The sequence below is a fragment of the Schistocerca serialis genome, chromosome 5 (assembly GCF_023864345.2).
Source record: "Schistocerca serialis cubense isolate TAMUIC-IGC-003099 chromosome 5, iqSchSeri2.2, whole genome shotgun sequence".
NCBI classification, from domain to species: domain Eukaryota; kingdom Metazoa; phylum Arthropoda; class Insecta; order Orthoptera; family Acrididae; genus Schistocerca; species Schistocerca serialis.
Window position 1 is genome coordinate 311,946,975 of NC_064642.1, and position 16,244 is coordinate 311,963,218.

Below are 16,244 nucleotides of genomic sequence, written 5' to 3' on the forward strand. Positions count from 1 at the left end.
TGATGTTGCAGTCTCCATTATGCCTAATAAGAGCCTCAATATGGTTCAGGGACTTACTTTTCATCGTGACCTGTTGTTGCAGTCTGAAGACGAGCTCCATGGAAATCTGGAACGCTGCAGTGTCCACTTTGTACGATGTGTCTTCAGGGGACCTAAAGATAGTAGGGTCGCCACCGGCGCCTTCATCTTGGCTTTCAAGGGATGATATATTGATGTGATGTTAAGCCTTATGTCCCTCCTCCCATGCGCTGCTTTAAGTGCTGGAGGTTTGGGCATATGTCATCGAGATGTGGCGCCAGCCCTACCTGTTGGGATTGTGGACGTGCCTCCCACCCCAACGTCCCGTGTTCGCCACCCCCCCCCCCCCCCCCCCCCCGTTTGTGTCAACTGCAGACAGAAACATTCACCTTGCTCGTCAGACTGCGCGGTTTATCAAAAAGAACGGAGGATTATGGAGTATAAGACCTTGGACAGGCTCACTTACACAGAGGCTAAGCGGAAGTACGACTGACTTCACTCTGTGTGCATTTCATCGACGTTTGCTGCAGCAGCTTCGATGTCGCCATCCCTGGTGACGAGCCCCCAATTTCAGCCACTTTTTGTGAGCCCTCCAGCCCGGCCGTCTATCCCTGCCCCCCAGGTAGTTGGGGAACACCCTCTTCCGTTGCTCCCCTGTTATCAACATCAGGAGTAACAACCCCTCCTACTTTGGAGACTTCAGTCCCCACCTCTGAGCCGGAGAAGTGCCCGCCTCCTCTGGCTCCCCTCGTGTGGAAGGGATCACTTGGTGCCCTCCCTTCCACGGTTACTGCCCCTCCAGATGTCAGCCAGTGTCTGAAAAAGCCACCACCTTAGGGCCATAGGGCTTCCAGGTCTTCCTCAGTCCATGAGATTGGGTTGGAAAAGCCCACCCAGCCTGATAAACCAAAGGACAAATGGGACCCTACCAAAAAGAAGAAAAATCAAAAGGAGAAGGACATAGAGATAGAAAAGTTCACCACTGCACCTGAAGATGATGTGGAGCATCTAGCGTCCCCTCAGGAGCTGGATGTTACTTGACCCGCATCCCCTATGGAAGTTGATCAGGCTACTTCGCAATCGGTGGCGGCGAGCACTTCTAAGGCGTGACCATCTGTTCCCTCTACTTTCCCCCAGATAAGGTTGTCCCTCTTGCCGACCTAGCTGCCTTGTTCGCCCAGCTCCCCCCGCCATTCCTCCTTTTGAGGGACTTTAATGCCCACCACCCTTTATGGGGTGGGGCCCAGAACTCGGGCCACGGTTGGAACGTTGAGGCTCTCTTGGCTCAGCAGGACATTTGCCTCCTTAACACTGGTGCTCCCACATATTTTGGCTTAACTCTTGGCACATCTTCGGCCATTGACCTCTCTCTTAGTAGCCCAGGTCTTCTTCTATACGTCAGTTGGAGGGTCCACGACGACCTCTGTGGTAGCGACCACTTTCCTATCCTGATTTCTCTTCTTCAATCCCAACCCCCTGACCAGCTGCCACGATGGTCTCTTCGGGGAGCTGATTGGGCAGCCTACACCTCAGCTACTATGGCCATCGCTCCGCTTCCTGGTGACATCGATTTGGCGGTGGACGAGGTCAATATGGCCATTGTTTCTGCTGCTGAGGCAACTGTCCCCTGCTCTTGCAGTACCCTTGGCGGACACCAGGGATTACAGAAGCTATCCGCGACCACCGGCGAGCCCTGCAACAACACCAGCATCATCCTTCCCTAGAGAATCTGGTTGCCTTTAAACGGCTGCAGTTAATCCAGGGGAGCAAACAGGACTGCTGGGAATCATATGTTGCCACCATAGGTTCCCGCACTTCCCCATCTCAGGTGTGGTCGTGGGTTCGGCGCATTTTTGGCTTTTGCCCTCATGCGTCTGTCCCTTGCCTTTCTCTTCGGGGTACACTTTGTACTGACCCAATCGCCATCGCCGAACATCTGGCAGAGTACTTTAATCGTATCTCCGCGACAGCAGGCTACAGCGCAGAATTCCGTGCCATTAAAGAGCAGGCTGAGCATATGCAGTTGTCGTTTCGCACGCACTGTTGGAACAATAGTGAATGGGAGTTCTAAAGTGCCCTTACGGCTTGTCCTGATACCTCTCCAGGTCCAAACCGAATTGACAACCAGTTTCTTCGCCATCGTTTGGCGCACTGTCAGGGTGAATTACTCGCCCTGTTTAACTGCGTCTGGACGGAGGGCATTTTTCCAACTCTTTGGCAGGATAGCATTACCATTCCAGTGCTGAAACCTGGTGCAGATCCACCGGTGGTTGATAGCTATCGCCCTATCAGCCTTAACAACGTTATGTGCAAACTCCTGGAACAGATGGTGAGTCGGCGGCTCATGTGGATCCTTGAAGCTCGGGGCCTCCTAGCCCAGAAACAGGGGGCTTCCGTCAGGGCCACTCAGCGATCATCAATTTAGTCTCACTAGAGTCAGCTGTTCGTACAGCTTTTACTCGGTGAGAACATCTAGTTGCTGTTTTCTTTGATCTTCGGAAGGTGTAAGATACCACCTGGCGCCATCATATCCTTGCTACGCTGCACGAATGGGGCTTATGGGGTCCACTTCAGATTTTTCTACGGAATTTTCTCTCCAATCGCTCCTTTTGGGTTAGAGTTGGCACATATTTCAGCTCTGCTCATACGCAGGAGAATGGTGTCCCGCAGGGCTCGGTTCTCAGTGTTCCCCTCTTTTTGGTGGCGATTAATGGTCTTGCGGCTGCGGTGGGCTCATTGGTCTGTTCCTCTCTATATGCCGATGACTTTTGTCTTTATTACAGTTCCCCAAGCATCAGTGTCGCTGAACAGTGGCTGCAGGGAGCTATCCGTAAGGCACATTTTTGGGCATCCAACCATGGTTTTCAGTTCTCAGCCTCTAAGACCCGAGTGATGCATTTCTGTTGTCTTCGAATGGTCCACTTCCGTCCAGAGCTCTACCTTGCCAATGATCTCCTTCGTATTGAGGAGAAGCATCACTTCCTTGGCATGCTGTTTGATGCTCAGCTCAATTGGACACCTCATCTTCGAGAGCTTAAACTATGGTGCTGGCGGCACCTCAACATCCTTCACTGCCTCAGCCACACCGTTTGGGGGGCTGCACGAACAACCCTCCTAGAGCTCTATAAGGCCTTAGTCCAGTCCCGTCTCGACTACGGGAGCATGGTGTACGACTCGGCAGCACCTTCAACATTGCAGATACTAGACTCGATTCTCCATTGTGGTGTCAGACTGGCGACAGGTGCCTTCCGTACTAGTCCGGTGACTAGCCTTCTTGTAGAAGCTGGAATCCCTGCCCTACGATTCCGCCAACAACAGGTGCTTGCGTCGTAAATCGCCCGCGTCCATGCCTCACCTGACCCCCCAAACCGCAGGCTCCTTTTTCCATCTTCTGCACTCCCCTCCCCACGACGGTGGCCTAGGTCGGGTCTCTCGATCGCGGTTCGCGTTCATTCCCTTCTCTTGTCACTAGAGTCCTTTCCCCTACCTCCATCCTTCCAGCCCTCTTCTTCTACCCCTCCTTGGTCCCTCCCTTGCTTGCGGCTTTGCTTGGATTTATCCTGCAACTCCAAGTCCTCCGTTCCACCTGCCAGTCTTCGTCAACAATTCCTGGCTCTTCTTGCCTCGTTTCGCGATGCAGATGCAGATGTAGTGTACACCGATGGTTCTGTGGTCAATGGATGCACTGGGTTTGCTTTCATTCACGGCAACTACATGGAGCAGTGTTTTCACTGTGGAGCTGGTTGCTGTTTATCGTGCACGTGCTCACCTTTCCTCCTGCCCTGGGAAGTCATTTGTCATATGCAATGACTCCCTGAGTGGATTGCAAGCACTCGACCAGTGTTTCTATCGGGACCCTTTCATGCGCGGTATTCAGGATGCTGTTTCTGCTCTCGCCGAGTGTGGTCGTTCAACGACTTTTGTCTGGACCCCGGGCCACATCGGCATTCCAGGAAACGAACATGTTGATCGGTTGGCCAAGCAGGCCACCACTTCGCCACCCCTGGAGCTTGGTCTCGTGTAAAGAGACCTCTGGTCAGCCCTACATCGCAAGGTCTGCGATGCCTGGAGCTCTGAATGGTCTGTCTTGAACACGCAAATAAGCTCCGCATGGTCAAGTCGTCCACGGCCGTATGGAACTCATCCTTGAGGGGCACGCGTAGGGGCTCAGTTGTCCTCTGCCGTCTCCGAATTGGACATACTCGGTTGACCCACAGCTATCTCCTTCGTCGTGAGAACCTGCCCGAGTTTCACTGTAATGCAGGGCTGACAGTGGTCCATCTTCTGATGGACTGCCCCTTTTAGCCCCCTTGCGGCAGTCCTTTAATTTACCAGCTGCACTTCCTTTAATTCTCGGTGACGATGACTCTATAGCTGACTCAGTTTTACATTTTATCCGTGCAGCTGGGTTTTATCACTCGCTCTAGTGTGGGCGCTCTTGCATGATTTCTCAGGCTATACCCACTCCAGTGATTCTTAATTGTGACGTGGATACCAAAATAGTCTCTTTTATGGTAACAAGTTATGTTGGTACCTCTATCAACGCTTTCCAGCTGGAGGTTCTTTGTTTGTAGTTGAGTGGTTGACCTCTTACCTGATCCATCAACCACTGTAGTCTGTTTTGCTCTAGTCAACCATTTGCTCTGCTCCTTTTAAGTTCCTCTATTTTGTGTTACTGTGGCGTTCATTTTAGCTCTGTACCCCTTGGTGTTCCCTCCCTCTGGGTGCAGAGATTACGCTTTTACTGTATAGGCCTTTTACAAGTATGTCTGTTTTTAACTGGGGACTGATGACCTCGATGTTAAGCCCCCACCAACCCCCAAAACCAACCAACCAACCAATTAAAACTGCGTGCTGGACCGAGACTTGAACTCGGGACCTTTGCCTTTCGCGGGCAAGTGCTCTACCATCTGAGCTACTGAAGCACGGCTCGCACCCCGTCCTCACAGCTTTACTTCCACCAGTACCTCGTCCCCTACTTTCCAAACTTCACAGAAGCTCTCCTGCAAACCTTGCAGAACTAGCACTCCTGGAAGAAAGGATATTGCAGAGACATGGCTTAGCCACAGCTTGGGGAATGTTTCCAGAATGAGATTTTCACTCTGCAGTGGAGTGTGCGCTGATACGAAACTTCCTGGCAGATTAAAACTGTGTGCCGGACCGAGACTCGAACTTGGGGCCTTTACCTTTTGCAGGAAAGTTGGTAGAGCAGTTGCCCGCGAAAGGCAAAGGTCCCGAGTTCGAGTCTTGGTCCGGCACACAGTTTTAATCTGCCAGGAAGTTTCATATCAGTGCACACTCTGCTGCAGAGTGAAAATCTCAGTTGGAAATATTCTTTCGGGGGGGGGGGGGGGGGGGGGGTTAGGAGCAAAACATACGAAATTCAGGTAAGTGGTTGCTCAATGTCCATAATAATATACAAGATGTAGGTATGTCAGGAAGATCGGTTCTGGTTAAAACCTATTTTGAGAAGATTTAAAGGAAAAGTAAAGTGCATATCAAATTAAATATTGCTCTCCTAATTAAATCGTATCGCTGCAAAGATAGACATAAGCTTTTGAAATCAGCTGTAAAGGGCTGTAAGGATACAATGGGAGCAGAATTAAATAGCAACCCAATAGAGGACAGACTATATAGAGGCTACTTACATTAGCCCTACATCAGCCACCATTTATATAGTGACCTTCCTGTGCTATCATAAGTTTTTAGTGATCGTCATATTGCTGAAAATAAACAAGCAATGATCATTGTTACTGAGTTGGAAACAATTACCTGAAAGAAATGACTAATTGAGAACTGCATACATTAAAACAAAATTGTATCTTAATTTCAACAAAGCAATTGAATAATTGCCTTTAATTATTTCTTATGGGACACTGAATACAGATCAATGTATACTTTTTAAAGTACACCTTATAAACGTGTGTCAAAGGCACTGGCCCTTGCGAAGAGGGAGAAGGTAGATACTCTTCGTTGGCTTGTAGCCTTTGGGACTGAAGCTGCAAATGGTGTCGATCGAGGGATGCTTGTCACTCTGCATCAAGATGTCATGTTTGTTCACCAATCATGGTAGCAAGTCTGCTGGTGGTGATGTAATAGAAGACTTGGCATATGAGCAATTAGTGACATCAGATTATTGACTAATTGGCTAACTTTTGGTGCATGCAGCCCTTCTTGTTAAGCCTCCTCCCTTATAAATCTTCTGGGATTACTGTTTTTGGGCTGTTGAGCAGAAACAGTGTGTGCCATTGATGATGGGAACTATTACTGGCTTCTAAAGTCTCTTAAGTCTTCCAATTTGTGGTTCTCTTCCAACCCACAGTTAGTTAGATTCCACCTGTGTGTGTAAACTACCCCAGACAGTTTACTTTGGTTACTGTCTACTTTAAATTTCCTTGCACAGGAAACATGAACTGAATTCAACATTGTGCAAGGCAACACAATACACAAAGTGGGTGGGGGCGTTATAGCTAATGGAACAGAAGGCTTCACCTACAGCATCGGATGTCTTCATATCTGCCCACAGTAAAAGTAGCTGCAGGAAGTTGTGGGACTAGATAAGTAGGAAGTTTTGCGATTGCCTTGCTTCGTTAGAGGATTTATTGATGGAAAGATTTATGATTGCCTTGCAGAGAGCAGCCATCACATGAATGGCAGGCACCACAATCTGAAATGAGGTGAAATTGTTTATAAGTGATGTACAGAATGACCTATAGGAAGGAATATCTGCAGCATTATAGAACACTAGTGGGTGTGTTACAGAAATCCCAGGAAGCAAAATAATGACAGTGCAGCCTTTTAATTTACGTAATACAATTGTAGAGGGAAGTGAAAATTGTTATTTATTTGCAGTATGGCAAACTGTGATCGAAAAGGTCCAAATTACAAATAGAAAGAAAAAATTACAGACAGAAACAGTTCCAAATCACAAATTCTATGAAAAACAGATTTGACACATCATTGCACGTTCATCAGTATTTGATATCTAATTAAATGCTTCAATTAACAGCTTCCAGGACATTACTCCATTTCAGAGTATGTTCTTTTGGAGCACTACTGAACAGCATGTCCTACGGTGGGCTCTGCTGCTCCACAATCACATTCAGGGCTACTGATGTCCCATCTATGTGGCTAGTCCCAGTTCTGACATGGTCTGTTTGTATCTTGTTTAGATGACACCAGATCTTCCTTTGTAGTTTAGATAGTGATGCTGATGTAAGACAGCCTTCATAGCCATTATGATGGGAAGTTTGTTAGACTTCCATCTGTTTCCATGCTTCCTCCAGGAGAAAGGGTTGCCACTGCAACAGGATATAATTTTACCATAAGGTGTCCCAGACAGGAGCATGGAACTTGGTCTATATGAGGTGGATCAGGAGTAATAATTGGAGTATGGGCGTATTCACTGAGAGGGGTGAAATTATAAAAAGCATCGGGGACACACTAAGTAGGTAATGTAGCCTGTACTGGATGTGTCATTGTGCACCTCACAAAGAGTCTGACTTCATTTATGTTTAAAGTATAATTATTAAAGCAAGAGTTCCTTCATAAAAACATCTAATAAATGGAGACTTAAACATAATCTCACCAGTTAAATATTTTGTTTCATTCTTAGTTATTTTAATCATATTGTACAGTTGTGGAATAAATTTGTTGGCATCCAAGATAAGTTGACACCAATGAAAGTACCTGAAAAGAACACCAGAACACAAGAATATGAGAATACAAATTTAAAGATGATTCTGATTCCTGAAGTCTTAAACAACATAATAAGTTGGCATATAATAAGTGTATTTCAAAATAGATTATAAATAAAGTGTTACTGGTGTGTAGAAAGCTGTGATTAGGAAAAGTATATGCTTAAGAGCTTAGAAAGACTTACTTTCACACACTAAGCTATTTTAAAGCAGTACAGACATTCCAGCCTCAGATACCAGGAAGTGTTAACCGTAGCACCCTTGATTACCTTTTGCCTTACTGGTATTGCCCTTGTACCTCTTGCCAATTTTTGATCAGAACAGGTGCAGATGGTTGATGTTGCTGGATGTGCTGGTATTTCATGAAGTGATGCACATAAGTCTTTAAGGCTTGATGAAATAAGACTACGATGAAAGGATGTAATAAATTCCACATGTAGAAATTACAGTGAACATATGCCATTTACGTATGAAATAATGTTCCGGGGAAGATGAGCAGTTCTTCAATAGTATCATTGCCATTGATGAAATGTAACTCAAATATTCAGAAGCTTGGCTGAAATGACAGTTAACATAGTTCATTGTAAAACCTCCAAAACCCACATATCAATAATTTGGCACTTTTGTAAACAGCATAGGCAATCTAATACCAACTCATCATGTTTAATGTTAGATCTATGAATGCTGAGTGTTGTGCATAGTACCAAGAAAATAGCTTCCATGAGGCAGTTGGCAGGTTGCACGATATTGCAGTAATGGACTGTGTCCAAACATAATAATGCTCTTTCTGTAATGGAAGTGTGTTCATTGTAAATCTACTCATTGTTCAACTGCTTATAATGCAATTAACTATGCTTATAATGCAATAAACTGTAGAAGTGGTGAAGCTGAGCACTCAGTATGTGGCATTAGGCATTGAGCAGCAGCCCCCCCCCCCTCCAAAACACACACACACACACACACACACACACACCCCTACCTACCTTTCCATTACTGAATTAACAAGCATGAAATTCTGTAATCATAAGGTTGAGATGATGTGATTACGTGCTTTGCTGCTAAGTTGTCTGCTTATATGAATCTGTTACAGCAATTGCGACAATGTGATCCTTCCCCAAGTAGGAGATGAGATTAAGGGCAAGGAGCAGGAATTTTGTCCCAGGTGTGAATGTAAATATGAAAGTCGAAATACATCAATAATTAAGGTATGAACTGGGTTTATTAAGGTAGGTAGATTATAGATGAGGAGCAGCTGAATATACTAAAGTATCTGTTTGTTGCAGTATGTAGTCATAATAGTTATTTGGATAATTTCCCTCCTTGTCATCTACATGCTGTTTTTGATTTGCTTGGATCCACTCTTGAACAAACGTGTAAAAGGCAGCTATCAAGAACACAATAATGAAGAGGTACAGTACCATGAATTCGTATACTGAAAGTTGCTTACCTTAAGAATACTACAGACTTGCATAAAAGACAGAAAAATGTAGCTGTGTTTGTGAATATTTTTTCAATCCTTTTATATATTACGTGGTAGAATCTTTACAGTTCCCCAACAGTGTTTGTTTGTCTGAATGTACATGTTAATTCCTTTGTATAGGATGAGCCCAGCACTAGTGTTGATGGAACCACCTCACATGCTATGGGAGTAAGAGGAAATGTCCTGAATCGTGTTGGCCATCAGCAAGATAAGTGGAAAAGACAAGTTAGGGAACAGCGGAGGAACATATACGACAGACATACTATGCTTAATTAACAACCTTTCATGCAAAACATTTTTGTAACTATTTTATTCCCATGGTATTCTGCACATCCAAGTAAATGTAAATATGCTTAGGTGTTCCTTTTTGTTTACAACATTCTGTTGCAATGTGTCCTGTCTGTCCATGTTGTTTTTAATTCTTCATTACATGTAAATACATCAGATCTTAATAACGAAGTGCACAACTGTTTTCTCAAATTTGTGAGGAAATAGACCTGTTACTTCTACTTTCTAAGAACAAATTATATAAAATGTGTTAATAAATTTTGGAAGATAAATAAAATGTTTGTAATTGTTACATATTATGTTGTCAAAAAAGTAAAGTGTTGCTCATCTTGCAACAACACACTTAATTTTCTGAAATAGATCACACCCTCATTTGAAGGTAAAAGATGCTAGTCACACAGCCTTCTAACTTTTTGAGGCATGACATGCAGTTCTAACTTGTCATCAGGTTATATGTGAATATTAAAAGAAAGCACTCATCAGATAGCAGTGGCATTTAGTCACTGGAAGGCACACAAGAGCATGAAAACTTTGGTAGCTTCTTGACTGTTTTGGCTGGGTGCACCCCCTCCCCCTCGATGGCTCAATGCCACTGCTGTTGAATGAGTGGTGTTCTTTACTCAAATATTTATGTTCCACCCAGTAATACCTATACTAACTGGATGGCGAACTTCGGCTGTCACAGCGTGCCATCGTCTGTTACTGTCGCCATATTGCAGTTAGGCAAGAAACTGTATGCGATATTTCAGTTAAAGGCGGCACTCGTTTGAAAGTATCTACATGCTTGACGATAATAAAACTAACTAGTTTAACATTAAAGCAACGAACTCCCAATTTTGTTTTACGCTCATGAACACTAAAGTCTCCTGTAATATCGCAAATATGAAGTACCTAAAAGAGAAGCAATATTTTTCCTAGGCGTAAGGAACAGTTTTATTCACAAATGTAATGCACTTATCAGTGGTGACATCATCTTTGGCAAAAAAAGTAATGGGGGTTTATTTAAATGTGAATTTGGATATCCACAACAATATGCTAATTATTGTTTGTAAAATGATGAATACTGTAAACATTAAGCATGAGCAAGGGTATTGAAATAAGAACACACATTGAAACACTAAATATGAAATTTATTTTTGGCATTTCCATACATTTTTAACCACTGCTGCAATGTTACGGGCACAACACTACACATTACTGAATAAAATAATCTTACTGAGTTTTTGTCTTGTATTGTGACCTATATTCTCAACTGAAAACCTTTTCCCATACGTTTTCAGCCGCACCTGAATGTACCTGGATGCAATCTTACGTACAAGCTGTCTCTCATGCAAATCTTAAATTCTGCATTCATTATGGAAGTCATGGTTAAGTTTAGGGTATGAATAGTTCAAACACATGACAATCTTACTAATTAAGTGCTTTTGCCTAATGTCACCACACTTTTTCTGAGTGCTCCACCACAGAGTATACAGCATTATTTGTTTCAATAAGCTTGCCTCAGCTTATAAATTTTGTGAATGAGCTCTCTTCTGCAGTACTAAGTGCATATGTTGCGTGGCCTAAGAATGTCGAGGCAGTCCTTACATGTAACTTGTTTTGAAATTGTGAGGGCAACACACCCTGCAATGTAGTACAAAATGTTCTGCTTGTATGCGGAAAACAGAGTACCTTCTTCAGTAAGTGAGCACCATTTTTCTACTTCATCTACAAGAGGACACTTTTGTGATCAGAAATCATACAGTCCTACAGGTACCATTGAACACATGCTAACATTAGTGCCTAAAAGCAACTTGCACATAGCACACTTCAACTGGTATGAATTTGGGTTGTTATTCCAACCCCCTCTAGATATCACACATGAGAAGAAGAGTTCAATATGATCTTGGGAAAACTTATATGTCAATAAATATTGCAGAGGAGAATTTCCCCTAGTCATTATTTCCAGTGCAATGGCTTTAATCAAATGCATGTTCAAAATTATGCCAAAGGCAAAAGCATTTCTTGGGTGCTGCATGAGAGAAACACCATTTACTTTTAAACTTCTTATATAAGATTGTGTCTGAAGAAAAATATCAAGCCAGTATGTCTGATTACTAAGTTTCAGGCTGGCTTTATATTCTGAAGCTAGAGGATTGCTGGAGTTAGACATCAAAAATTCCACTGTTGCCTCACTACCATGGAATCTGGGATTGCCAGCTCTTCTAAAAAAAAATCTATAGTATCTGCAACACTCAAACTGAGTGTTTGAACTGCTAAGCTGACATTCACCTTTTTATTAGCATAATTAATATGTTGTCCTGACAACCTGTTACCAAATGTCATGTCTTCCTCAATTTGCAACTCATTTAGTTCTTTTAAGTACTCCCACTTAATATGTCCATTTGTAGACTATAACACCTACTTCTGCTAATGCATTTCAAGACAAGTTTCACTAAATGACACATATCCAAAACGCAGTAAACATTGTGGTTTGAAACTGGGCGAAGGAACTGAGAAGAAAACTTTTTGATGAAAATTAATACTGCATCCCAATGAACGAAGAGTACTTATATTTGTCCTTGTGCCATTACAAGTGACTGCCCAAATTCTGATGCCTGAATTGCTTAGCCTCTCCAGAGCAGAGTTTATTAACTTTGCCTGCGTACTACCATTAAAGCCATTCACTAAAAAATACGTTACAAGACACTTAAATTTACCTTTTATGGACACAAGCATAAAAAGTAATGCCTCTGAAGCTTCTTTCACTTCTTTTGATTGTTCAACTTCTCCAAAATCTACAAAACCTGTATACCTCTTAGTTTCCTGGTCCCACACTACCTGTTTTCTAATTGCCATACTGTCTCTTATGAGGCTAGAATCTTTAAATTCAGTCCTCACTTGATGGTTAAACTAAAAGTACATGAACACATCACCTAAAAAGCCAGGATCACAATTCACGGTCCCTGCCCAACGAGAAATCAGTGATTTGTGAGGCAGAGGCATTAATGTCTGTAAATATTCATATGCCTTAGGAGAGCAAAAATACACTGTCATTGAAAACATTTTAATGTCTGTTTTGTACCTGTTTCCCTTGGATGACACACTATTATTCAACAAATTGCACACTAATTCCACCTGAGTCCCTGTTAGTTGATTCAGGAATTCATGCAGCTTCTCTGTTAGATGACCCTTCTCTTTCAGAGCACTTACGATGTCTTTCATTGAATAGTTTTTCTTCTCTCTTCTAATTTTTTCCTGCAGGCTCTTTCTTCTCAGTGTCTCCACAACATCTGGTAAAAAAACTGCATGTCAGTGGCCTTGTCAATCATTTCTATTTGTGTTTGAGATCCATGTTCCTTAGATGTTTCACAACTCTGAGACAAGAATAGAATACAAGTAGTACAGGCATGAAACAAAGTTTGGCAAGTACTAATTAGAAAACATGTTTGTTTGAAAACAAAAACAATGTTTATGTGAAGTGACTAACCTGTTCAATATAATAATGAGTTTCTGCAGTAGGCTGTTCAGTTGTTATTCTAATGTGTCACCTTGGTTGCTTTTCCTTGGGCATTAAATGCGTCGGAAACACAAACTGTGATGGCACTGCATCAGGCTTGAGATGCCTTCTCGAAGACCAGGTCTTACTAAATAATCTTCTTCCAAGAAGTGATCTCCACACAAGAAACTAGCCCTTGTAGGCGTGAAACCTTTTGCAGAGGAAACCTGTCCAAAACAGAAGACACATCGTATCATGCAAGGCAACGGCCAAGATATTTACAAGATTGTCATTTCTTGACATTCAATTATTACCTGTGGAAAGTTAAATTACTTTCCTTGTTCCACCGGTTCGCGAAATAACCGTTTTACACTCACAACATACACTTCGTTAACACCAAGAGAAACTTTTTGCCTAACTAGAAGATGGCGGATGATATAAACAAACACTCCTGGGACGGCACGGATAAGTGCTATGGTCAAAGACAGAAGATGTACATCCAGTTAGTATGGAGATCACTGGTTCCACTGCAACTTTCCAAGTATTAATAAGAAAAATATATTGTGCATAATTGGATGGCAAATAAAACTGCATTGGAACACACTAGTGATGGCATAGTTAAGAACTAGGCAGATTGATGATTCTACTGTAGAAATTTAAATTACTTGATATGAGTGCACTAATAGAGTGAAGGTTAATTTAACATACCACTACACTTGAGATTACTAGGGCAGAACACTAACGCACATGGAAATATGCCACAATTTTATGTAAGGAATGTAGAGGATTACTTTGAGAGGTTTAGTAAGAAATTCATAAAAGGTCTACTGCAATATTTTGCATGGACAAATGCAGTGTGAAGCTTGTCGGTTCAGTATCTGTTAAATTAAGGTTGCGTCCTTGTTTGGACTCTGGTTAAGTGAGAAAATTCTATCACTGTTCATGTCTAATAAACTTGTCTAAATCAACCTTTTGTTCATGGCTTTTACTTTTATACAAACTGAGTAGAAAATTTACAATTTTATTCATTGTAGGGCCTAGGACACCAAAGGAAAAAATTTCCCAGGTCACTATGTGAAAATGCTCAAGACAGAAATGGGTTTACAGAAAGGTGGGAAGGTGTTTGTAAGTGTGAAGGAGGGGGTGAAATGAAAGTAGCAGTTATGCCACTGGTCCCACCTGCGGGCATGTGGTAGCTTGGAACCCTTAAGTGTCCTCACCTTTGGCTGCACTGCTTGTCACAGTTTTAATGACCAAATCGTAAAGGGTTGCCAGAAAAAAAGAGAATTTGTGTAAGTATGAATATTACCTGTAAGCCTTCTAACTCAGGTAGTCATACAACACAAGCTGCTTTCATCAGTCCATTAAGAGGTCACCCACATTGAGAAACCGCTGATTTCACACTCACTGATTGTGAATTGGAAGTAAAAAGTGACCCAATCATGTGCCATGCCAAGCAAGGCAGAGTTTGAGTGTTGCAGTCAGCACCAGTGTTCCAAACAAAGTTACCTCGGATGACCAAGAGCTGACAGCAAATCATATAAAAGTGAGCATTATCTTCAGTTAAGCTTGTACACTAAGAAAGATAGACAAAGTTTGCCTGTGTGTGCATCTGGTTTGGTGTTATTGCCTTCCATCATATAATTGTCTGCGTGTAACTATGTCTATATTCAACTTCACAGTGAAAAGTACTTTAACCTAAGTGTTTGATTAGAGCAATATAGATGCTGACACTTTGATGGTTTCGACCTGTAGTTCCAAAATTACTTCGTGTACTTACTGAAGATATAAACCAGGGCCTGTGATCTGCATATTCATAGCAAACACGTGAAGAAGCAATAAAAATAAACTAGTAAGTCAGTTCAGTCTCATTTCTGTACCACCACTATACTGATGTCCTTAGTGCAACAGCAGAGTCATTCTGTACTATCTCCAACCAGACACACCTGAAAAATCTCAGCTTGATCCCGTCATTGTTTCACTCCTGTATGCAGCCACCTGTGTGCCAAGAAATGGAGGACATAAAATCCTGCATCACTTTTGAGCTGAGCATGAGTTCCTGAATGTGTTTCAACCCATGTTCATTAGTTAAGTTCTCTCTCAGGAACACTGTCCCAGCTTCTCCTTTTTCCCCCTCTGTAATGGCCAGCAGGTATCTCCTGCTGAAGCCTTTTGTACAGAATGTCCTCAGAAATCTCACTTGGAGAGACCACCACATAGTCACAGAATCTTGTGAAATTGTGCACTAATGTTAGTCATTGAGAGAAAAGATAACACACCTGCTTTGGGTTTTGCCTCAGTAATGTAGTTTTTGAGAAAATCAGTGGAGAGTATCTGGCGTGTTGCCCGAGTCCTAATGCTGCCAACCTCATGGTGAGCAGGTAATTTGGGTCAGTGGTGGATGTGTGCTATGGATATGAGGAACCTGGTCATGTAAAAATATAATTTTTTGAATCCAGTAATTAGTATATATAGGTTTATTCATTTGATGTAGGGCTGCCAGTGCGGAAAATTCATTTGCTGTACTTGGTGTAGCAGTCTCGTGTATCCACTATTTTTAATCCAGGTTCCATCCAAAATCTTGTGAACTACAGAATGTGTAAGTTAGAAAATAAGTTGTTACTATGGAATATGTACTTCAGATTTATTGTAAGACACCTGTCTAGAAAGTAAATACTGTTTCATTCTACTGCTACCACAAGACTAGCATTGCAGTTCTGCACATTCATACTCGTCTCTCTCTGGTTCACTGACTTTCCACTGGTGCCATTACAGCTAGTGTGTCATGCTTAACATTTGTTAGCAATCATTCAAAATGTTTGACAATCTGTGAGCCTGACGACTGAATTGTATTGTTATAAGATTTTTGAATGCAAAGAATGCCCGCTGAAATAATCAACTTAGAGATTTATGGTGAAAATGTAATGACTGATGGAATGGTGAGAAAGTGGGCGAGACAGTTCAATGATAGAGGAACCATTGTAAATGAAGGAGTACGGAATAGGCAGCTTTCTGTTCTCAGTGATAGTTTTGTTGAGAAGCTGAATGAGAAATTCACAATAAGAGTGCTCTGTGATGAGTCTCTATAAATTTCAAAAACTGTTTGACAAGAGATTGCCACAAATCGCTTAAATTTTCACAAATTATATTCCCATTGGGTTCCAAAAATGCTTACAGAATGAAGCGACTTGGCATTGCTTTAACATTTCTTGCCAGATGCAGTGATGAGTAAGGTGAATTCATGAATTCTTAAATAGAATTGTGACTGATGATAAAAATGTGT

At 42.4% G+C, this 16,244-nt stretch overlaps 1 protein-coding gene across 1 annotated transcript in view; it reads left to right on the forward strand.

Annotated features, from left to right (window-relative positions):
* The window catches only part of LOC126480728 (uncharacterized protein CG1161), a 38,384-nt gene extending 28,609 nt beyond the window's left edge, over window positions 1-9,775 (forward strand). The window contains exons 3-5 of the mRNA XM_050103997.1: window positions 8,806-8,920; window positions 8,999-9,124; window positions 9,316-9,775. Of these exons, the coding sequence (XP_049959954.1) occupies window positions 8,806-8,920; window positions 8,999-9,124; window positions 9,316-9,471 (397 nt within the window). The 3' untranslated portion in view covers window positions 9,472-9,775. The remainder of the gene's footprint in view (window positions 1-8,805; window positions 8,921-8,998; window positions 9,125-9,315) is intronic.
* Window positions 9,776-16,244: the final 6,469 nt, after the last annotated feature.